The following is a 24105-nucleotide window of genomic DNA, read 5'->3' as shown; positions in this document are numbered from 1 at the left end:
TGAACAGCAACCAGAGAACAAGTGGCAAAAATACGAGAGGCTGCCCTCTGTCCATTGATAATGCATTCCAATGCATTCGGCATCAAAAGCTCTCTCAGATAATACTGTTAAGAACAAGACAATAAGAGATCACAGTACTCTCAATAGTATTATCTTGCAAGTACGCTGTTAAAAGCTGCGGCAGCGTCTTACAGACCCTGACATTTCTTTCTAAGCTTTGCTCTTTTAATTCTTCTTAGGGAGCTCAACTCTGAGCTTTGTTTATGTCTTCAACAGCGAGTGAATGTTCCTGTTGAATTTCTGCTGCCTAAAACTTCAAACCAGCTCCTTTACTCAACGGTAGTTTTCCAAAGCAATTTGACATGAAACAGAAGCTGGCAACACAGAGCTGTTCTGGATCTTTATAGCAATGTACGATGTGTCCAGAGAGTGTTAGCAGTAAACACGTTTTTAAGGAAATACTTGATAAATGATTGATATTTAGAGATCTTGGCATGTTGCGTATACAAGTAAGTTGCCAAGACTCTGTTGAGTACTGGGGCTAAAAAAAGTTTGTTGTTCAAAATTCCCACAAAAGTGATTGACAAAACAGGTAATTTATCATGGTTTTCCACTGAAAGTTTGCAGATCTGGTGTTCCTATTGTGAGATGACAACGAAACCGGTGGTTTGTCAGTGTATTCCAAAATGTCAGATAACACATAATTATTTTCTGATATGTTGACTTTCTAGTTAAAGATTGGTGTAGTTTAGGCAACAAAAGCAACTTGGTTAAGACTTAGAATAGATTGTGATCATGTTTTTACAGAAACCAAAGCTGACTCTTTGTCGGGAAACAAGGATGTTCACTGTCAAAGTATTTGAGTCACCAACAGCATGGCCAAAAGAAGTCACATGAGAGGAACTTTTAAACACAGGTCACTTGAAGTGGTTGATAAACAACAAATACTGTCTCTGTCGAATGAGGACAGTCTTGATTTATCCTTTGTGGACCTTAGCAATGTGCCCAGTCATTGTTGAAACATCTTGTACTGGACCAAAGTGTTGGACAGACTAACATTACCAGCATTAGGCCATGCCACAAATAGCACATAAAGCTAATTTGCAAACAATAATAGCCTTATTCTCTGTGTGCTGGGAAGAGGGACAGACAGACACACACACAGACAGACCTGAGACTCTGACCAGCGGTTGAACCCTTACCTCTGTGACCACCACAGACTGTTGCCTAGCCAGCTGCTGGGAATCCAGCAATTGACATCCTCTTTACAGTGCTGTAAATGCATTTATAGTTCAAGAGAGGAAGGGATGAGATAGCTGCTGATCGGGGCAGGAAAACTCATTCTGGCAGCCTGGGGGGTGGGGGTGCTAGGTGGGCTGACGTTTAAGGCCACTGCAGAAAATGTAGACACAGAGGCATCACTTGTTGCCCTGCTTTTTTATTTTCTTCGTCTGCAGCAGCAGGGAAAATGACTGCCAGCGAGTGTTGGAGAATAAAACCAAAGCGAAAGCCAAGGCCGTCGCTGGGACTTTTACCAGTGTAACTAGAGACACCAAGCTCCTGCTCATTAAAAACCCGCGTGGTGGACACACAATGCATTCCCCAGTTTCATGTTAGCATAAGTATTCTAGTCAGATGCTGAGGAAACTCATGCAACTGCATTACAAAACCTTTCACTGTCCCTCTGTGTAGACATGTCTTTCTGCTCCTGTTCTGTTTGTTTTTTGTTGCACAGGAAACCAAAATGGCCACTTGAGCCGAAAAAAAAATCACGGCAGAAGTTGGTAGGTGCCCTCTCACATGCACTCTCCCCTCCCTTTCCCCTGGTCAATAACCTGTAAAGATTTACTGTTTAGGGCCCATTATTTCCTGCTTTCAAGTCACACATTGTCAAAGGCAGTGTTGAGTTTATTAAGGCTGGAGTCACAGGGCCTGAGTGGAAAGAAGGGAATACAGTGATCACTTGGGTAGTAAAACTGTGACAAAGAAAAAAGGAGGGAAGAGTGTAAACTGGAAATGCTTGAAATTTCAAAAGTGAAAGCTACCGTGCATTGGTGCAAAAATACCCCTGGAAAGAATAATCACATTTCTTCCAAAAATGATTTTGGAAGAAGAACAAGATTAAAAAGGGGAAGATTTTCTTTTAAGGAATGTTAACTTTATGGCCATAGAAGGCTGAATAATAGTGAATGAGTGTATGGACTACTCTTAAAAGTACAGTAGTATTCAAGTGTTTTGCAGTATTTCAAAACGGGTGCCTATGGCAACATTATCTGGAAAAAAATGCTCTATTAAGTTGCTAATGCAAACCAAACATTTCCTGTTGCTGCGGCCTCACATGCATTCAAGCATTTAACTGGCAAAACATGAGTTGGATTATGAGTTATGAAGGATTCTGAGGAAATGCAGTGTGTTTGTCAGAGACAGTTCCTATTCTTTATCAAAAACACATCTGAAAAACAAGTCAACAGGCTTGTTTGGTGTTTTCTGACAGAGGGGCAGTTTGAAATATTGCTGGGAGTAATGGACCAAGAGCAACATTGCGCCGTTAGATGAGGAGCTGCAGGCGACAGGCTGAACACCTCGAACTTCTCAGCGAGGTAACCAAGTAGTCTCTCTCTGTGCCCTGCTGCTCGCACACTCAAGTGGGAAGTCTCATGTGTGCTCCCTCATGCAGTGTACAGCACAAAATGAGATAACGGTTGCTAACAGGATGATGGAAAAAGCCCCGTTATTGTCAGACATCTTCATTAAAACCACAATAGTTTTGTTTTTGCTGCCCTCAGAATTCAGTGACCTGTGGTTTTAAACTGCCTTTGCCATTTTACCACCCGCAGCCACAGGTGCCCCCAAATCAGCCAGGACTGAAATATTTTAACTATCTCCACAATGGCTGCATTTTCCATGGAGTATGAAGATTTGCTATTGATGCAATTACTTAAAAAGACAGCTAGAAGTTTGCTAAGCATGATTGCTGATGTGAGTCAGTTCAGCTCAGGAAACAGGCCGAGCTGAGCCAACAGAAACAACTGGAGACATGGCAGAGATTGCAGATGATAGGATATCCAAATGGTTTAACAACAGGAAATGCTTGAAACATGCCGTTTGTTTTTTGTGTTTTTTTTTTAACTGCACTCAGGTGCACTGATTTACATACTTGTTTATTTTGTTTGATTCCAAAATCCTCTCTTCCACCCAGTTAAATCTTCCACATAAAACTTAATAAGTGCTGACTTCAAACGGGCAAATCGGATCAATTAGGGAAATCTCACAACAAGAGCTATTTAGGGGAATAAACTTACCTCAAAATACCACAGTCATCAAGCCTGTGTTATCTGCCAAATGACACCATACAGAGCTTACTAGCTCTTTTCCATTAAGTCATCTGTTTTTCCACAAATAGGGTGTCAGAGCGAGGATATTATTTGGTGAGTGAAGTAAAAAAAAAAAAAAGATGAAGAAAATCCCCCATGCTCAGATTCTGTCCAGACCCACAGCACAGATGACATTGAGATCCAATTAGTTATCATTTATGAGAGCCTGAGCTCAGCTTTCTGGCTGCCTCCATCAGCTGCTTTTATTTTGTACTACAATAAAGTTTAAGGGCATCTCTTATAGCATGCCTGCTGCATTATACATTGACACGTACAGTCCAAAATAAAGAACAGCTAAGGTTCTAATGCTCTGTTGACAGTGGTGTTAAATAGTTTGAAAGAAAAACCAGGTGTCAACAGGTCTCTAAAAAGCTTTAAATAATCTTGACTCAACTTTAAACGTTCAATTCAGCTGGAGAGATCTTTAAAAGGTTTAATAATTCTAAACTCTAAAAAACTAACAGCAGCAGAGAACGAACAAGAATGTTGTTAATAATTTTCCTCTTTTGACCAGAGTGGAGTGGATCCTGCTGTTAAAACAGTTTTGATTGGAGGATTTGCCAGCTCCCTTCCTCCTGCAGCCCCGTCACTTTGTGCACGAGCCTCCACATAGCTCTGGATATAGATACAGCAGAACTGATACTGTAGAGGCAATGACAGCTCTTGGCAGGCAGCCAAACGTGGGGAAGTGTGTGTGTGTGTGTGTGTGTGTATGTGAGGTTGGAGGTGGGGGGGGATACAATCAGCTGAGGCAGAAATAGGCCAAATGGTGACTGTACGGTTCAAAGGGTTCGCCTGTCCTCTCTAGCTGCTCTCTGAGTGGGGCTTTTTCTCCTCTCTTTTCCTGCTGCTACCTAGTTGGGTTATCAGTGGAACTATCCACTGTGCAGAAAGATCCTTTCATTCATTTATTTGTTGTGTGTGCATCACTCAGTTTGAGCATTGTGGGTACGTCGATTGACTCAAAACTTGTATTCTGTTCACTTATTCAGATTCTGTGTCAAACACTTAATGGTAATAGATTACAAAACATCAAGCCTTATCAGTACTGATACTTAATCCTTATCTCTGCTGAATATACAGTATTTTGATATTCGGTATTTACTTTTTTTCATTTCTATTATCATACTTTATATTTGGTGACATTTAAAAAGGAACTAAGCAGGATTCTTGCTACATGCTACACTTTTACCTTAATGTGGCTGAAAATAAACCTTGCAACATCAGTGTAGTACTGTACTTGGCCCCAGTGTCCCAGCTCTCGTCTCTGCACACCGCAATACAAACGTGCTCCGTAAGCCGCAATCTTTTGTTTAAGACTACACAGATATTACACGTCGTAACATCGTACATCGTATATCGTATATCGTATATATCGTATGTGTTATATAACGCTATCCACCGCTCCATGTATTGATTTTTTGCCGGCTTTGTTTTAAACAAATGCACATGGCTGAGAGGAGGGTTAGCAAAACAGAGGAAAAGCGACCAGACTCTGTAGTTCCCCTTTAAGTAATCAGTTTTTGCTGGAAACAAAGTAATGTATTTGATAAGAAAATCTAATGAATATGCAGTTACCCAATAACCGGTTAAGATTTACTGTGTTTATCATCATCTTCTGAAGTCTCTAACCTTGGAAGAAATTAAACTTTAATAACCTGTGTTAAAGTGTGCCACCAGCAGCAATTGGGACAGAAGATACCAGGGTGAGACAGTTCCCGCTTCTTTTTCAGCTGGATGAGCTTTTTGATGTTCGAAGAAGCTGATTTATTCACTTCGACCAAAGTGATGGAAACATCCCCAGTTTACATAGAATTTCATGCAACATTTCAAAGGTTTGTGTAAGGCAGAAAGTGGGTGACAGTTTGACAGAAACATCTGTATTGGTGGCGTGCGCTGCTCTCGAGCCGGGTGCACTCATTATGTCTTTGTGCTCTTTATGTCTTTTCGGTTTTCAACCCACAGAGAAGTTGTTGCATATTTAGTGGACATCTAATGAAGTAAAGGCTCTTCCTTCAAGACTCTCGCTGTATTTCCATGCTGTTCTCTTGAAAACAAGTTAGTCAAGAAAAATGGCTGTGGGTCAGTTCATACAGACATAATAACTGTGTTAAAATAAGCAGGTTAGCATCTTTCTCCACACTGACTTCCTCAGGCCAAAGCAAACCAACAGTGTTGTCAGTGTTTTCCTACATTGGTTTGCCTGCTGTCATTACACACTATAAGCACTGTCCTGTTCAGTCATAATTTACAGTTTCTACTCTGATCATACAATGTGTTGTGGATGAAGTGGGGTGGTACACAAAAAACTTTTTAAAAAAACATGCTGAGTGAGCTGTTAACCTGTTCACTCAGCCACTGTGACACAGAAACACCCAGAAGCTTTTGATTTTGGATTTTCAGCTCGGATCACCAAGATGTTCTGTTAACAGCTTTATGAAAAAAAAAACAATTTAAATCCAAAACACACAAGACCTTAACATTATAATTGTTGGCTCATTTGGAACAACCTTGGATATTGGTGGTAATAGAAAGCATGTGTTTTTCTTGTGGGGTTCTGCTTGAAATGAATAAATGAAATGGGTTTAAAACACAACTGCGTGAAATGCCAAGATGTCAGTAGAGAGATCCAACAAAGGTCCCTGACAAAGACTAGTGACTTAGTGGTTGATGGACAACATTTTAACACCTACTTGATGAAAATATTAGCAATTTTCCTGCATGTAAACATGCAACAAATAAAATATTCACAGGCTAAACACCCTAAGTGCGCTACAGGCTGAAAGTCTGCAGAGAGCTTTTGAGACTGACAGAAAAACAGTCAACTAATAGTTGAAAATCAATACACCCTGTACCCCACAACCCCCCCCAAAACATCATCTGGGGGCCATCCAAAAAGCCTGTTTACTCCTGGATTGAAGTGCTTTTCCCTCTGACCGGCCATATTAGTATTCCGTGGCCACTTGCTTGTTTTCAACAGTTATAACACAATATCCATGCTTTGCTTTTATGTCACACCTCCCAGTGGAATTAGTAGCATAAAAGCAATCCTTGTGTGTCCTGGCTACTTCCAGATGGCTTTGGGAGTGCTTTTATCTTCTCCCTCTGCCTCGCTTGCTCTGTCTCCTTTCACTTTCTCTTGCTTTTCTTTCTTCCCCCCACATGAAAGTGCCGTCGGCAGATCTTTGCTTAGCCGGGTTCATTCTCTCTTCATCCGAAAATATAAAAGTTTCAAAGAGCATTTCATGAGGGAGCTCTTCCATAAATGGGATTCATAGCTTTCTAATCTGCGCTGCGAAATTGATCTAAAAAGTTTCCCAGAGCTATTGGCCAACTTACATAATGCAATAAAAGGTCGTGCCTGAGAGAATATTTACTTTTATTACCATTTGTGTCACAAACAATCCCCCCTCTCTGCTCTCTCATTGGGACTGTAACAGAATCGAAATCCCTTACAAAAAAAGCCATCATGACATTTCATTCAGATTTACAAACACATTTTAAGTTTGCTAAAGCAAACTGTCAAAAGACTTAGTGGAAGTTTTTTGGATTCGATTAATTAATATAAGAATAGGCAAGATAAAAAAGCAAGATTTGAGAGATGTGCTGTCTGGGCCGGGCAAAGAAAATTACATGTGATGATTATTCATCATTCATCTGACTGTCACATGGTGCTGTTCAGATACAGAAAAATGCCATTTGTCTGGCCATTCATTTAACATGGGAATACCAGCGACTAGATCCAGCCTTTATTTTAAGCCCTGAGCAAGAGCCTGCAAATAATCTAACAGGGGAACAACTGGACAGCACATGTGAAACAGAGAAGTGTGTGACTGCCCACACTCATATAAAACCTGCCTAATTACACACACTGTCATGATACAATGAAGGAGCTGTCAGATTTGATTGGCTGGATTCCATTTCTGCCAATGTCAGTGCATACCAGGGGCTCATTATAGACACCGTGACAAGTAGTAGTGAAAATCTAATAGCCAGCGTGAATGTATGACACACTGTTATATCATTACCAGAACAATGTTTTACTGTTGGGCATAATGCTGGAAGGATTGAGAGGCATTTATGAAACAGGAATGTGTTTTTTCTTTTCTGGCAGGTCTTTGTCACACAGTAACTCCTGCTTCACTTCCAGGTGTGCGTCCCTGTCGAGCTGGTGAGGAGATGACGGTAACAATGCACAGAGAGGATCATCAGAGGAAGCTCTGATTTGAGGCGACGGGAAGGGGCTCAGGCAGCTGACAGCTACAGAGTTTCAGCTGCACTCACAGCAGACCGGACAGTTTACAAGACACCACCAACCTCAGACAGGTGGCACAGTTCATGCTTAGATATTAGCACACGGGGCAAAAGGTCTGTGGCACTCACACTTTCAATATTATATGTGAAAGAAGCAATACACAGAGAAGGAGTCATCTGCGTTCAGTTGTGTTTTCGTCTTCTACTAAATAATAAAGAAATAGTAAAAGCTGTGATGATAATTCTACTGTAATTATGGGATTGGTGAATATTTGAAATTGCTAACAAGAGCCAAAAAGTCTTCATATTATGATTATTTCACGGTGTGCTTTTTACAATGCATTATGGGATACTTTGAGTCTACAGTATCGGGAAATTATAATTCTATACAGTGAACACATGTCATACAATATGTCTCTGTTCAGGTTGAAGGTGAGTAGGGAACTGATTATTCTGTGAGGTCATGAAGCTCAGTGCACCTATTGTATCGTTGAAGGTGAAATAGGTTCCACCCTAACTGGTACAACAGAGACAAAACAGAATGTTAATCAGAACTGTACACACCCACACCTGGAGTGTGTGGGGGGGGAAAAGAGATGCCTGTGGGAGTAGAACATGATGCTGGTTTCTACTTTCATTTTCCTTCACATTTACTCCCTTGCAGGTGTGTTTCCATCCTCACAACTGATATTATTTGGATCCCGAGTCAGACTGCTGTGGAATCAGTTGTAACTATAGGACTAGTGTGCCGTAGAAATGTGTGACCTGTCATTATGGTCGGCCAACATACGCACAAACGCTGCATGAGAGGCAGCTCAGTGTTATTCTGTGAGCTGTCCAGTAAAATGTCGCACCAGTTAGTTCCTGTACTGTGTGTCAAAGTGTGTGTGTGTGTGTGTGCGTGCGCGCATGTCTGTACGTTTTACAGTCAAGCTCAATACATGCACACCCACGCACACACTCACACAAAGCAACACAAATCCATACTAGCCACAGGCTCCTCTCCAATCTATTTTCTGCTCAGCTGGTTTTAAATGAAGTTATTATGACTCATTAAAATGCCCACAAGCTTGTGGAAGTCGGCCAATTACGATTTAAATTTAGCCTCCTGCTCTCACAACCTTATCTCCCCCCAGTACTACCTACCTCTCATCACTGCCATTGCTTTTTTTCCTTTTTGTTTTGGGAGGGGAGGGGGAGGGGGGGTTGTAATGCATTCAGAAACCCTTTAATGACCCCCACCTCCTCAAAAGACACACACGAACATACTCCCTCACACACCGACAGCACACTCGCCTCCACATGCATGAAGGCCTACTTTGACACAGCATGCGAGAAGTGAGATAAGGTTATGGAACTTCAATGATCCGTGTGAATATCTTTGCAAAGAATAATTACATATCAAAGGGAAACGCACAAAAACAAGGATAAAAATCAAGCAGGGCTTATATCAACATGTGCAGTCCAGATACACATAGCAGCACCTCCTCCAAATCTGGCCAACACCACTAATTGCTACAGAGAGCTGCACAACTGGACCCTGCCAGTACCACAGGCGCACACTTTTAGTCTTTACATAACAGTTTTCTTTGGTAAACTATGGTTTCATGTGGTTTTCCTTTAAAAATAAAAAATAAAAAAACTCAACCGGACCAGAATTTGCAAATACATTCTATCATTATGCACCGTTTATCTTTACCGTGCGTTAAAAGGCCAGAGGGGTTTGTCACATGTAACACACAGATGGTGACAAATTCAAGGAAAAACCACCAATACCACTACGCGCTGCCAGGACAGCTTCAACGCTCCATGGCATTCCCACATTTGGTGTCCGGATGGATGTTGGTGCAGCGTCAAACACGCCAGATCAAAATCTCTCATTGTCGTTCAACCGGGCTGAGATAACGACTGTGGAGGCCGTTGCATACGATTCACATCATTTTAATACTCATCAAACCATTCAGCGACCTGTCGTGACAGTGACTGGTGAGAGCCTTCAAAGCAAGTCTTCTTATTCCAGCCCAATAAGTGTCACTGTGGACTCACAATCAGCTCTCCCCTTCTGCCATCCCAGCACCCTGAGACAGTGTGAAGGACCCTTTGTCTAAAAAAAGACGATCCCAGAATACCTGGAGACTAGACCGAGCAATTCCACCTGATCCTGCTTTAGCCCCCTTGAGCAATGTTCACTATTCAGTAAGAGCCCCCCAAACACACACACACACACACACACACACACACAAACACGACCTAATTTAACATCACACTCCGGAGCAAACAAATGTCTGCAGCCTGTGCATCTTCCCCCTCCTTTCGAGTTAATGGTAAGCAGTGTGTGTCTGTGTGTACCTCTACCGTGTGTTTTGTGTGTTCCCGAGAATGTGTGCGCATGACGTGTGTACACATGTGTTTATTATGACTGTGTGCATTCTACAGTATCATTCGAATTTCCAGGAGAGCAAATTAATTGGCAGCCTTTTGCAATAATTGACTTTTAGCGCACACACACACACACTCAGACGGATGCACATGCATCAGGCACACACAGCGAGCACTCACGTCTCTCTCTCTCAGACACATACACACACACATGCTGCTCGCTGACAACAAAGCTGCTGGGAGGAGGGAGGGATGATGAAGCGAATCCAAAATTCAATCGACTGTGTTCTTGTTTTGAGCAGAAGGCACACAGTGTACTGTACTGTGAGAGGCCATAAAACTCTCACTCTCCACCAAAAAAGAAAAAAAAACAGCCTTTGGTAGACACACTGACGTTTTAGCAATCACCCTCCATCAAAACACTTTGTCTCGCATACAAAAATAAGACTTGGCATCAGAGTGGAATACCAAATCAGGCCCATTAAGGGAGCACAGGGGCACTCGCTACTTAGCAACCAAAAGGATTTAAAGCTGCAATATGCCTGTAATAAAAGGAATAAGATCAAGTCCTCCTGTTTTTCTCTTCTTGTCTGAAAATAGAGAGGGCTGCAAAGTCAACTTTGAGCTTCCCTGTCTAACTTTTTGATTGACAGGCTTTATGAGTCAGCAGTGCCACAGGAAAAGAACTGCCGTAATCTGACTGAAAACTAATCTGCCGGAGCTGCTTGTTTGACAAAAGGTGATTACTTGTGGGATTATTTTAATAAAAGCAGTTATGCTTGAAGGAGGTATAATCTTTTTTTTCACATATTGAAAATAAGAGTTGAGTTTGTAAATTGTATCACTCAGTAACTTAAACAGTGCAGTATCTCCATCATATTTCCACACTTCTTTATTGTAGTTTTGGTTGTAATTTCAGAACACCTGCCTTACTTACATTTAATTACATATAATGTATGATATACATTATGAATTGCATATTTACAGTATATTCCCTAAAATTAATGAATCAAATAAGTTGTAAAATATAAACACTTACTTAATCATATAAGATAGGTTGATAAACATTAAAGGTAAGTTATGCATGTTGCACCTGATGACACCAACCTGATGAATAATGATTCGTCATATTTAAGTTGATCTGGATTCTTTTTTTCTTAAGATAGGAAGTGCATGTTCTAGCTGCAGTCATACTGTAGCATCAATAAATTAACTCCACATTCACATTTTGAGGGCATAAAAAAACAAGATCAGGAAGATTGACAGCAGCAACAAACAACAAATCAGCCGGATCAACAGACAGAAGGAAGGTTCTGTTCTCCCTCTGTTAACTATCAAGCCATGCAGGCTATCAGCTGGTGGATGGAGTGAAAAAGGATATCAATGAATGCCATGTCCTTGTATTTTACTTCTGGGGCACATGATACAATTGAAATGGAAAGGGCTTTTTAAGACTTCATTTGTTTACAGCAGTCAAGAGTACAGTATTTATTATTTCATGAGACTAAAAATCTCAAGGTCTTACAGGCTGTGGTATCAGAGTTCTGGATGGACTAAAATCACTTTCAGGATGTTCCGTTTATCTGTTAAGGAGCTAAAAGTGAAAAGAACTCATGGGTTGTCGATGAGGTTTCTTCTCTCGGGGGCCTGAATCCGTAAATTTCATATGAACCAATCCATTGGACTATACTGATAGACTACACTGATAACAAAGTGTTGATGCTGTGTACAGGACAGCTGCAATTTCACTAATGTGTGCAATTCTTTTAGGTCAGGGAAAGATTTGGTTTGATACAACAAAGGTTTACAACAACTTCACGACAAAACAAACATATTAGCTAGACTTGACCAAAACCACGATCTTTTTCTAACCTTGAACAACACGCCGAACCAAAGACTGCACTGTAAAACCTGGTCTTTGGTGTTGACACTTCAGTTCACTGAGCCCAAACACCTCCTAGTGGACAATAAATGTACCACTTCATGTATTCAAAAATAATTCTGCGTTTGAACTTCCTCCAGCCAATGATCATGTTTCGTCTACAGTGTACTTGCCAAAACAGTTCAGCAGTATAGACTAGAAACAGTAAGAAACGCTTCACTACCCCTATAAAGAGTAGACAGACAGGTTAGCCAACATCGTCATGTTAGCCTTGCCCCCGCTAGAAAAAGAAAAAAAAATGCTTCACATACTTTGACATCTGTAAAGGTCATTTAATGCCAAAGTATGATTTGTACTGTTCCGCCTTTACATCCTATAGACAGTGAGACAGCCTTTGCTAGCAAGTGACACATTTCTCTGCAGCGCTAGTTACAGTTGCACAGTCTCTTCCAGGAAGGCAGCTACAGGTGTCACATAGATCCATGCTGAGCAAAATGACATTTAAGACAACTGGACATCTAGTCTGAGTGTGCTTCCAGGCACAGAGCTGTCAACCTGGTCGGCCAGAGACCCAGAGGATCATCCCTCACATACTGTTTGGACTGGCTATTTTTATGTTTTATTTCTTTAAAAACACTGCTTTTCCAAGAAACTCGCAGCACAGGTACACTGAGTTCTGAGTAAGGAGCGCAGCTGCTCAGAGTAACACGTTTCCAATGAAGTCACATTTGCTCAGGACAGAGGTCTAACAAGTTCCCCCCCGACTCACTCCCACCCTCTCACTACCTCCGCCCCCGTCTGCTCAGGAAAATAAAAATATCAGTCTGACAGCAGTAGCTGATGCTACAGTATTATAAGTCGACCCCTGCCTTGTGTCACCTCTCACTTGTCTGTCCTCGACGTGCCCCCATCTCATGTAATATAACCCAGCTGAGATTTACCCAGCTGCATAATCCCAGTGGTGTGTGCAACAGTAAATCAACAGGTCAGGGGGAAGTATTACAAGAGAAGCAGGGGAGGGGGTGAAGGGGTGGGGGGCTTTAAGTTGCAGAGAAGCAGTAATGTTATGGTACTAAAGCATGAGCTACTGCTGTTTATCAGCTCTGTCTGTCATCTTGTGCTAATGCACCCTGGGAAATGGCAGTGATGTATGTGTGTGTTCATGCACAGGCAGATCGGACAAAACATCAGCTGTGTTGAAAAAAAAATGTACATGCAAACTGTTAAACACTTTGGGCCATATTTTTTTTCTGAACTACTTCTTTTCCTACTACTTGCTTTTAATAGCACAGCCCCCTCCCAATCCCATCCCCTTCCTCGAGTCCCCTGTCTCTCTTCTCACTCATGCATACACACGCATACACACACACACACATTTAGGAATTTGTGGCCTGGAAGGCAGTCAAGTTTCATTAATTTCTGGGTTTGGGTACAGTACAGTGTGTTCCTGGACTCACATCTGCAAGCGATCATAAATGCTGGAATGCTGGCAGAACATCCAGACCTGCCGGCACAAATATGTCGTCATCACTGAGAGGGAAGAGCCGGCATGAGGCCAAAACAGCCGACCAGCCGACAGCCAAACAGCCAAACAAACGCCACGGAGATAGGAACACAGACAAAGAGCAATGGGAAAGCAGCCCCGCCGCCTCGCCGTGTTCACATCCAGATTCTTTGCATTTTTCCTCATCTAAACACTCTGGACATTTACGTGGGCACTTTACTCCCACACTCAGATTAGGATTGAAACAAAGCTTTTAATTTTTGAGAGCAAAGATGAACATCTGGTCAGGGACAGCAGGGAAACTCAGGCACATTTACCATAATGAGAGTAAATATGTAGCCTACTGTTCAGGTCAAAGACACTGCAGAACATGGAACAAAATATAAACAATTGCACGCTAGGTGCACAGATGCTTACTCTGTTTATGGCACACTTTTCCATCTTTAATCTCCATTTACTAATTTATAATAAAAAATAATTCCCTCCATTATTTGGCTCTTCATCTGGCCATTATATCATGTCATAACTTTTTTTTGTCATTCACTCGTCAGAGTGGAAAAGGAGTAAAACACTGGTTATTTTGTGTTAGTGTCTCTTTTTTGATGGCTTCGTCAGAAATGCTCTATTTCTACATAAAGTGGCTTTAAATAATATATGTAGTCCAGCTCTCTCTCTTTTATAGCACACAGCCCAAAAAAGATCACCGGGCATTGAACATAATGCTATGCTACCAACTGAGGTGTCGTAAAAAGACGAATTCCCTTCAGGCTGGTCAGAAAGACTAAGCTGCAAACCTCACTCTGGAAATACACTGTACTGGATGTACTGGCTGACTAATGCACAAACCAAACACAAGCATACCAAAGTGATGAAGCCTGTGTGACACACCATCGCACAGTGCTAACATATGACCCAGAATGCCAGGAGACTTTCACGTCAAGTCATGTTCCCGTCAATAATGTAGACACTCTGAGAGAATTTGAGTTTGTGGGAAAACTGTGATTGAGCATGTTAGCATGGTGGCTAAAGACCAGCTGTGTCTGAAACTGTTTGTCACTGCAAAGTTCATTATTTCATGTGCTTGTTATTGTGCAGTACTAAGTCTGCCTCATTAGACTCCAAATGCCCTTCACTTAACAAAATTTGCCAAATTACCCGGTGAATCATTGCTAAATTAGGGAAAAAAATATCCTAAATAAAATATGGTATAAGAGACAGAAGGATTTCCTGGAACAGAGCAGGGAATATCTGTTCAGTGTAAATGCAACAGACTAAGCAATCAAAGTCAGTTTTGGTTTCTTGTCAGTTGTCAAGAAGCAATGAATGGAAAAAGTCAAGTTGGTGAAAATTAACCAAATATCTGCTGACAAAATTCCTCCCAGCCTCATTAAACAGGAACTAGCCCAAAAATATCTCTACTGAATTCAAATGAGAAATCAAGTGGCTCATTAAGAAGTTCAATCAGCTGCTTGTGTAATTTACTTTTACACAACTTAGGTTTAACATGAATAACAGTGGTGTAAAGGTGAATGCAGGCGTGCAGATGGTACGATCCACAACAATCTGTATTTAAATTCTCTGTGTGGTTTCCCCTGCACCATGTGACATATTATGAGGACCATCTCTCCATTCATGTGTCGTCACATCGTGGCCTTGAGCAAAACACTTATCCTGCAACTGCTGGTTAAATAAAATGGATCTCTTACAATGTGCTTCAAGTCTCTCTCTCTTTCTCAAACACACACACACACGCTCAGCCAGCTAATCCAGGAACTCTTTACTATGTATACATACTGTAAACAGAGGATTAACACTCTTAAGCTATAAAAGCAGTGAGATGAAAAGTTGGTGGTAACAGAGATGGTGATGCGGGTGCTCAGGGATAGTCTTATTGCTAATCTTATTACGCTGCATCAGTTCTCTCCCAAGACAAACTGCAAATCAAATCAGTCTGGTCTTGTTTGATGAGCTTTAACACACACACACACACACACACACACACACACACACACACACACACACACAAAAAAAAAAAATCTGAAATAAATTATTGATTTGATATAGTTGATGAAATATAGTTTAAGTCGTTATACAGTTGTTGGACAATGAATTAAAACTACACTGTTGTGTCTGGTAAGAGTTTACAGCAAACTCAGACTTTTTTGACAGCTTACATCGGGGGATGTCAAAGTTGGTCAAATGTAGTTAGACAAAATAATTCAGAAGATTAATTCTGCTCAGCTGCCTTCAGTCTTTTTTTTGTCTAATATAAATGTGGTTTTCTAAAATCCATTTTTAAATCTAATAAAAGGAAGCCAGACTTCTCAAACATTAAACCATACAATTTAATTAAACAATATACAGACCATAACTAGGCAAATTACGATTTAAATCAAGTTCAAGAATGAGTAAATAAGATTATAACTCCAAACTGTCAACACAAACTTCAGATAGAAGACAGTTTATGATATTTACGTCCAAAAAGTATTCAGGTTCAGTATTAATCTCAAACTCTGACTGGATTCACAAATGTTATTGGGTTTATTGTAGCGGGAATTTGTCCAAGTTCAAAAAGTGCTTCTATTATTGTTCATCTGTGATGTAAAAGTGCTGCTATCGTTTAAGGAAAACAACATCTAGGATCTCAAACAGCACCCAAAAGGGTCTGAGTCACTGCTCTCCACCCTGTACGAACCCCCATCTGCAGGATTTGGCTCTGTGAATGCTGTCAAACACGAAACGTCAGGCGGAGATTAGAAAAAAAAAAAAACACAATGTGGAGAGAGGACCGAGACAGAACGAGACGAGAGGGAAAAAAATAAATAGCTGGCACAAGGTAGACTGTACATACTGTACCCTCAGTGGTGGCAGGCAGCCCAGACTGGCGAGCCGCCAAGTCCTCCGTACAACAAGCACAGAGAGACAGACAGACACACACACACAGACAGACAGAGAGTGAGAGACAGAGTGGAAAGCAGAGGGGAGGGAGGAGGCAGCAGCAGCGGCAGCGTCTGAAACGTTCCACATCCACGACACGCTGCGCATACCAAAAAGCCTCTCCACTCTCTCGCTTCATCTCCCCAATATTCTGTCTTGTCTGAAGCGAGCTGAAGGATGATGGCGGCGGCGGAGGAGGAGGAGGAGGAGGGGGAAGGGGAGAGGTGGGGAGGAGGGGCTGAGGTTGAGGGTTTTGGGACTCGGTGAAGTGTCATCATTACAGAGAGACACGATAAAAATCGAGACGCAGCGTCAGACCGAGAAAAGCCTTGAAAGTCAAACGGTGGAGGCGGAGGTGGAGGAGAGAAAAAAATGAAAAAGAGAAAAAAAGACAACAAAAACTATCAAAGAAGCTTTGCCTCAGTGCTGTCTCTTCCCTAACCGTCGCCCGTCTCGACAGAAGCGCTTGTCTTGCCTTTTACGCCAGACCAAAGCGGCTATGAATCAACACTGATGTGTGTAACAGTACAGGTTGATGTCGTGCGTCAAGACAGCCCCGCTTGGAAAGAGGAAAGAAAAAAAAGAGAGAGAAAGAGAAAAAAAGTTTGTGCACTTGCTGCCACTGTTGCTAAAAATACACTGCCCACATCTTCCGCTCAGTTGCCTTTCTCAAGGTGGAGTGTGGTTCTTCCTAGAGTTTTCAATGTTATTCTTTTTTCCATTTCATCTCCTATCAGCCGACTTTTCACCTCATGTCACTGAGTACAAATTGTGAGTTATTATTAACCTGTTGACATTACAGAAGATTTTTTTTAAATGATCTTCATCTTCCCACTGGAAATCGATTCAGGTAATGATTACCTGGGTCTGGTCTGAGCTGACACAAGCACCTCCTGGGAAGACTGTACTTTGACTGACTTTTATTTAAACCTATTTTTGTTTCTTTCACAACTCATTTTTTTTACACTTCCTTCACAATATTATATTATTATATTTTAGGAGTAATCACAGCCTCTCTGGCCTTCACATCTCAAACACACATGAACTTGTTACACTTGTCCTCCTTTCCCTCGTCATCCATCATCATGGTTTTCAGTTTCATCTTTCATTCATTCACTCCAGTTTGTGCATTAATGTTTTGCTGTGCTGTCTTTACAGACAGTGGCCCTACCACTTGACCTGCCTCTCCTCCCTACTCGTCTACTTGTTCCCCTGCCCAGCTCCCCAGTATATAAACCTGTCCATTTGCACTTCTGTCTCTGTCCAGCGTTCTCAGCTCTACCACCCTGTTCTTTGCCTGCCTTTTTTTGATCCTGATCATGTTTTTGACCTTGCTTGTGTTTTCTTTGGATTTTGCCTCAATCCGCCTCTTTGTACTCTGTTTCCCTGCTTGCATTTTTTTGTATCCTTTTTTTCCCTTTCTAAGTAAAATCTCTTTACTTTTACATCCGCCTCCTGAGTCGTGCTCTTGGGTCCCTTTTCTGAGAACTGTGACACCTCTAGGGGAAACTAAAACAGATGGAGAAATATGTGCCGTTAACTCTCTGCAATCGATTGCGTGATACAAAGGGACTGTTGGCAAGTATTGTAAAAGCTCTGAGATGAAATAAATGACAGAATATGAAACCAGCAATTTATTTTCTGTCTGTTTGAAGGAAGCACTTGACATTTCTTATGAAAGCTTTTAGTCATTTCCGTCACTAAAAATTACTGAGTATAGTTCAACTTAATGTGTCTTTTAATGAAGTTTAGTTTTCGCTCATGTTGGCTCTGTTACATGGTCATTTATCTGCACATTATCCCAGGTGTCTAGACTCACTGCCACACAGGGAGGTTTTAGGAACACATACACAAAGTCAGAAGAAACACATAATGCCATTATAGTCAGCTCATTATAGATCATTAATTTTATGCATAAATAATTGTAGGTAATATATGTATGTATGATAAATCTCTGGTCCAAGTCTCATTTTTTACCCTGATAATGAGCCTTTTTCATCATCTTCAGTTTTCAATGAGCAACTGCTCGACATAAATGTTTGTTAATTGCCGCTACATCCCAAAACTCACAATAAGTACAACACCTACATCATTACATCGGGGAAATAGTGAGAAATAAGTAACAGGACTCAGCTGCACATAGAGATATAATGTGCCAGAACACCGGCACCAGCAGGAACTGGCCTCCAGCGGTTACTGTTGCTATTATAACCACTGTGACTAATACAATGACAACATGAAGTATAACTTTAGGTTTTTCTGTCAGCAGCCGCAGTGTGGCTCTTTAAGGTTAATCTCCACTGGAGAACTGTGCAAACGCACGTCAGGAACAGGCAACAAGTGTCTGAGCATGAGATTAACTTGACTCACCCTCAGCCTCCACTTTGTCATAACTCCTGACTTCATGCTCACTTTTGCCACTGAACTGTACAACATGATGTGACACAAATGTGGAAGCCAGCCAGCTCCATAGGACTGAAGCTGTAGGGCTCCACGCTATGTGTGAGGAAGCACATACTCCAGTGAGTGACACACACACACACACACACACTAAAAAAAAAAATCTCCATAACACTCGCTATCCCATTTGTTCGTGTGACAGAGCTCTCGTCTCTCTGCTTTGACAAGTGAGTGAGGAGGGGAGCGTATATTTGCAGCAGGGGCTGTGAAAACGGGGTGTAATTTTAAAATAAACAGTGAATATTTCCTTGGAGCAACTTTTGTTTTTGACACGCTGAGTTGTGTGCTGAGCCAATTCACTGGCACAGCGTGAGTTTGTCATTCATCTTTGTCACAACATAGCAGGAGTGTCAGCATCCATCTCAGTCATTGTTTAGAATTTGGTGAGATACAAACAAACAAATGATCCCGGCAATTATCATTTTCTGCCTACTGACGGTGGTTGGCTGGGGGAGTCGGGTAGGTGGGGTGGGGGTGGGGGGAGTATCCTCACTGCTGACAATGCTAATGCCAAGCAGACAATTCAGGCCACTTAATGTGTCTCACTGGAAAACACACAGGGTACCAAACAGAGGGCTCAATCGCCGAGCCAACGTCAACACATGGATTTGGGATTTTGTCTGTGTGCGCAAGTGTGTGCGTCTGTGTCGGTGTGTGTGTGTGCAGGAGGGGTTCCCTCAGAGGTCCCATGGCTTTTACAGTGTCTCAATAAACCATCTGCACTTAGGGCCTTAGGACTGAGGAGCTCTTTGCTGCCTATAAAAGGCAGTCCATGCCATTAAAGCTGTGCTGTGCTAAGTAGGCTCACAGCACCGGGACCGCTGCTGTGTCTGTCTGTGTGTGTGTGTGTGTTTTGGGGGTGGGTGTAATAGTGTCAGACTAGACCAATCAATGTGTCCAGTGTTCTGTACTGCCTTTCAGACCTCTAATGTCATGGAGGTGTAGAATGACAGGATGATGATGTGCAGGCACCTCTTGGGTTAAGTTTCCCAGAGCTGCTCAGCTTTACTGGGCTGAACAGTTATTTAATCCACAAATCATGGAAACTGGGTTATGCTCCACATTCACATATTCAAAACCAGTATATTTATAGTGAGATAAAGCATGTATAAGGCAAGTCATCCTTTTATTCAGCTCTCAGGCTGCAGCAACTTCAGGGTTGACATCTATTGTAAATATTCTCAAGCAAAACGGGGAAAAAAAAATTCAATACTGATATACTGTACTATGCATTCATAGAGTAGTAAATCAGTCACTCTCACACTGTGAATGGATGTTAACCACATTTATGAGGAGAAGCAGTGAAAGCAGCAGTTAAGCTCTGCTTAAGACTATAAGAGTTCTGGATAAATCTACAAGAAAAAAGAGATTCACTCTCCTATTAAAAAGGGACCATCCATGTTTAGCCTATTTACTTGTAATCATGTAGACTTTAACAGCACTGACCACACTGAAAGCCTGCTGCAATGTTGTTTTTTGTTGTCTGTTCCTGTAAATTAACTACTCAAATTTAACTCAAAAAGACATTACACATCCTTAGGAAGGAGATAAACCAATTAAGACACAGTTAACAGAAAGTTTAAATGAACATCTTAAGTAAATGTGATAGCATTAGGCCTACTTTGATAGGTGGGGCCGCACTGAGTGATTCTGACCCCTGACCTCAGTATTGGGAAATCCTCGTAATAAAGTCTACTTTTATTTTGGCGATTATTATTAACTATATTTTTGAGTAATTAAATGCAGTTAAATTGGTCAAAACATTTAAAACTATTGGTCCCTTTAAGGAGCTTCTTACTGACCTCAGACTGTTAATGGTTTCAACAGAGACTTCAACCACTATCCTCTGGTTCAGACTCATAGCTTTCCTTCTCGACAGTGGCAAAATTCTTTAGAGGAGCACTTAGCTGTATAATGCTTCAATGCAACTGTACCAGAAGGCAGTAATGAATGCTCTATCATTCAGACTCCCATCAGACACTCCCTATAATCAACAGTAAGCCCTGCAGTGATAACTATTGCTATCTAAACAGTGATTACAGAATGGGGTTGTGGATTTGTGATTTGGGGGTTGGTTTTCTTTACCTGAATGAGACAGCAAATGCATCCGTAGACGGAGGCTGTCCAGGAAGCTCTTCCCACACAGCTCACAGCCGTAGGTCTTCATTCCACTGTGCATCTTCCTGTTGACAAAGAGTGAAACAAACACTTCATTGTTTGGACTCTTCAGTCAGTTTTGAGCAGAGCAGATCTTAATGCGCGTGCACGCCACTGAACTAAATGTCTGTGTCTCTAACAAAGTGGCATTTTTACAGCTGCATAACTGATGACTTTAAAATAGCAGAAATGTTTGGCCTTTTGCTTTTGAAGAAAAAAAAAAAGTCACACTACATCAATCACAACATCAGCTCATAACAATAACCAACGGTGTAGCAAGACGTCCAACTATCACACACGTTCTTCTGCGGAGGGCACCAGACCATGGCCGGGTGCTGTAAATCACAAGGTGCTATTCAAGCAGAGGCATTATCAACTTCCTACATCTCAAGTGCTGCAAATGGAGAAGATGCTATAAAGTGAAAGTGAAATGCAAAGATTTATTCAGGCCAAGCTGTTTGGTGTATGAACCATTCACAGGCCTGGTTATGAGTTCTGCTTTCTAAGCCAAAAGGTGGTGTGCAGCTTGAAGTAAAATCTGACCTGCAATGAATTGTCTTTTTTTTTTTTTTACAAATGGGTTAGTCATTAGGATGTAACATAGTTTAAGCACAAGTTCAGACAAGACTAAGGGTCAATATTTGATTATGTGGTAAAAGGCCTTGAAGGTTAGGTAACTAAATAACATCTGACAACATAAAGTCCATCCTCACCACTCTCTCTGTTACAAAATCCTCAAAGACCCCACGGCTCGGTACAAAGCATATTATTCTTGGGAGATATCTGAAAGTGCTCTAAAGCAATTAAGGTGACACGAATTGCCAAACAACTGCCACAGTGCCTTAAGCCTCCCGAGAACTTCAAATACCTCGCCTGGAGAGAGGTACACAAAAGGAGCACACACACACACACACACACACCCATAATTGTAATGATTGTTTTTCAAGTTGGTCCCATTTCAGATTTGACACGATCAATAATCTTGTAAATGCATGGTGGGACTTCAGAGGTCTTCTCCTTTTGATGAGAATGCTAGATTAAAATACATTAAAACTCCTTAATTCTTTTAGAAAATAAAAATATTTAAGTACTGTTAAATATATCAATGCAAAGCTGGTACAACAGTGCCCCACATATGTGCAAAAAAAGGCCTCATTCTATAGTCAGGTGTGTATGCTTCTGGCAGACAAAGCAAGACAACGTCAAACAGACGGATTTCATACTCTCCGTCGACGAGTCAGGTGGCGCAGAGTGATCAGCCGAGTGCATTCTTGGGGAAACAATGCCCTTGATAAGAGATCCGCTCAACTTGGGCGAGATGACAGCCATCCATCTTAGCGTCTCTCAACAAAGCCGCAGAGGAGGAGGTGGTGCCACTCTCCCAAAACATGACTGATTGATGTCAGATGTCGAATGCAAATTGATTTACAGCTCTCTTTTGTGCCTCGAGTAGGGTAGGGAGAGACGGAGTGAGGATGAGACCGAGACAGGCGGAGCGAGATTACAGTGTTTCCTCATGGCAGTGGTTCGTGTGACTTCGTCGACAATTTGCTGCGGCAAAAACATCCCTGAAACCTGAGACAAGAGAGTGGTAAAAATCTGTAATGTAAGAAAATGTAGCGGGATTTGAAGTCATGACAGCTATTGTGGTGGTTAGAGTTTGCGGAGAGACCTCGGAAACCGAAGCCAGAATGACGGCCCTTTGGCAGTAGAATGTAATTAAAAGGCCCTATAAATGCCAAATGCCCCCAAAAGGACACTTGAAAAGCCAAAAAGGGAGAGAAAGTTATACAGAGAGACATGAATGACACAGCTGGGAAAAGAAACAATATTCTCACACTGTCGCATATCAATCTGTGATGATACAGAAAATCTAATGCGCTTTGTATGAACTATCTCCACTTCGCTCTTTGCCCAGAATGCCTTTATACAACCTGCAGTGCAGAGAAACCTGAATTTGTTGCGTTCAATAGAAAGCAGGTCTACATGCATAACATTAAAGCATCAAAATGCAATCACGCTGCTGTTGGTTACATATATATTAGAACGGATCAATAGCAATTGCACAAGACTGCAATGTGTAATACAGATACAAGGAATTCTGGTCTATTAAGGCAAATGCCAGTAGACAAACACAACAATCTCTGCCACCTCTGCATTGCACTCCTGCTCTATGGCTGGTGCAAAAGAGCTGCACTAGACTGATGCCCATACGTTTTACCTCTGAGGGACCAAAGCCCGACCTTCACCGTTGATGTTTCTGGTAGATAAAAAAAATACTTATCTTAATGTAATTTTGGCTTTGACGGGTTTATCCACATGAATGAGACAAATTCAACAACAAACAACAAAATGGACAAAGGCACGGAAGAGGATTTTTTCCTCTCAGGATCATAGGTGATGTACTTGCACACTTTCTCTCTGATAAGGGGAAAACACACGCAAGTGGTAAACCACAACACAACACACAGGGAGCACAAAGCCTTTCAAAGGCCTTTTGTGTCCCTCCTCAATCTGACCATTGTGCCCCCAGACAGAGCACTGATAAGGTATGGATGGACTTATTAAGGCCACTTGAAGTGGAAGCAATGCCATGTATTTTCACCACAAATGTAGTGTTGATGAGGGAAGTGCAGAGTGTGTATGTCCTCAGCTGAGAGTGTGTTAAATTTAACTGTAATGGCCAGCACTAGCCCACTGAAACGACACATTATTTGATGTTCAACAGAATGTTAACAGCACCTGGTCCAGTAATTTAGTAGGTTAGATGAAAGGGTTAGTACTTTTAGAAGTGTCAATTTCAAACACAAATTATGACATCTGTATTGGCTATTAGCCATATTTAGTCAATTTTCCCATGGTTTCATAAATGAAGAAATTATTACAAATATAGTATTTATTTTTGAAAAATACAAACAAGAGGGTTTAACCTGTATCGTTGGCTAACCAACAAGAGGTAACTAGGTACAAGGTCACCTTATTGATATGAACTACATGTAACTAGACAGACAAAAGTGAACTCACACCTATTAGTTGAAGTGTGAAAATTAGACAACATCTATACAGTACATGTTTTATATTCTATAAAATGCTTTGTGCACCTAAGCAGAGCTAATAATATACTTTTATTCAGCTTCAACAAGGTTTAATGACATGTA

At 41.4% G+C, this 24105-nt stretch overlaps 1 protein-coding gene across 1 annotated transcript in view; it reads right to left on the bottom strand.

Moving 5' to 3' along the window:
- Positions 1–24105, bottom strand: part of zbtb16a (zinc finger and BTB domain containing 16a) — a 138640-nt gene that overhangs the window by 64295 nt on the left and 50240 nt on the right. The window contains exon 3 of the mRNA XM_085798388.1: positions 20876–20973. Coding sequence (XP_085654514.1) covers positions 20876–20973 — 98 coding nt within the window. The remainder of the gene's footprint in view (positions 1–20875; positions 20974–24105) is intronic.

The sequence above is a fragment of the Trachurus japonicus genome, chromosome 14, assembly GCF_045865225.1.
Source record: "Trachurus japonicus isolate A0001 chromosome 14, Traja_1.0".
NCBI lineage: Eukaryota > Metazoa > Chordata > Actinopteri > Carangiformes > Carangidae > Trachurus > Trachurus japonicus.
The sequence above is the reverse complement of the archived record's forward strand: the minus strand, read 5'-3'. Positions and strand labels throughout refer to the sequence as shown.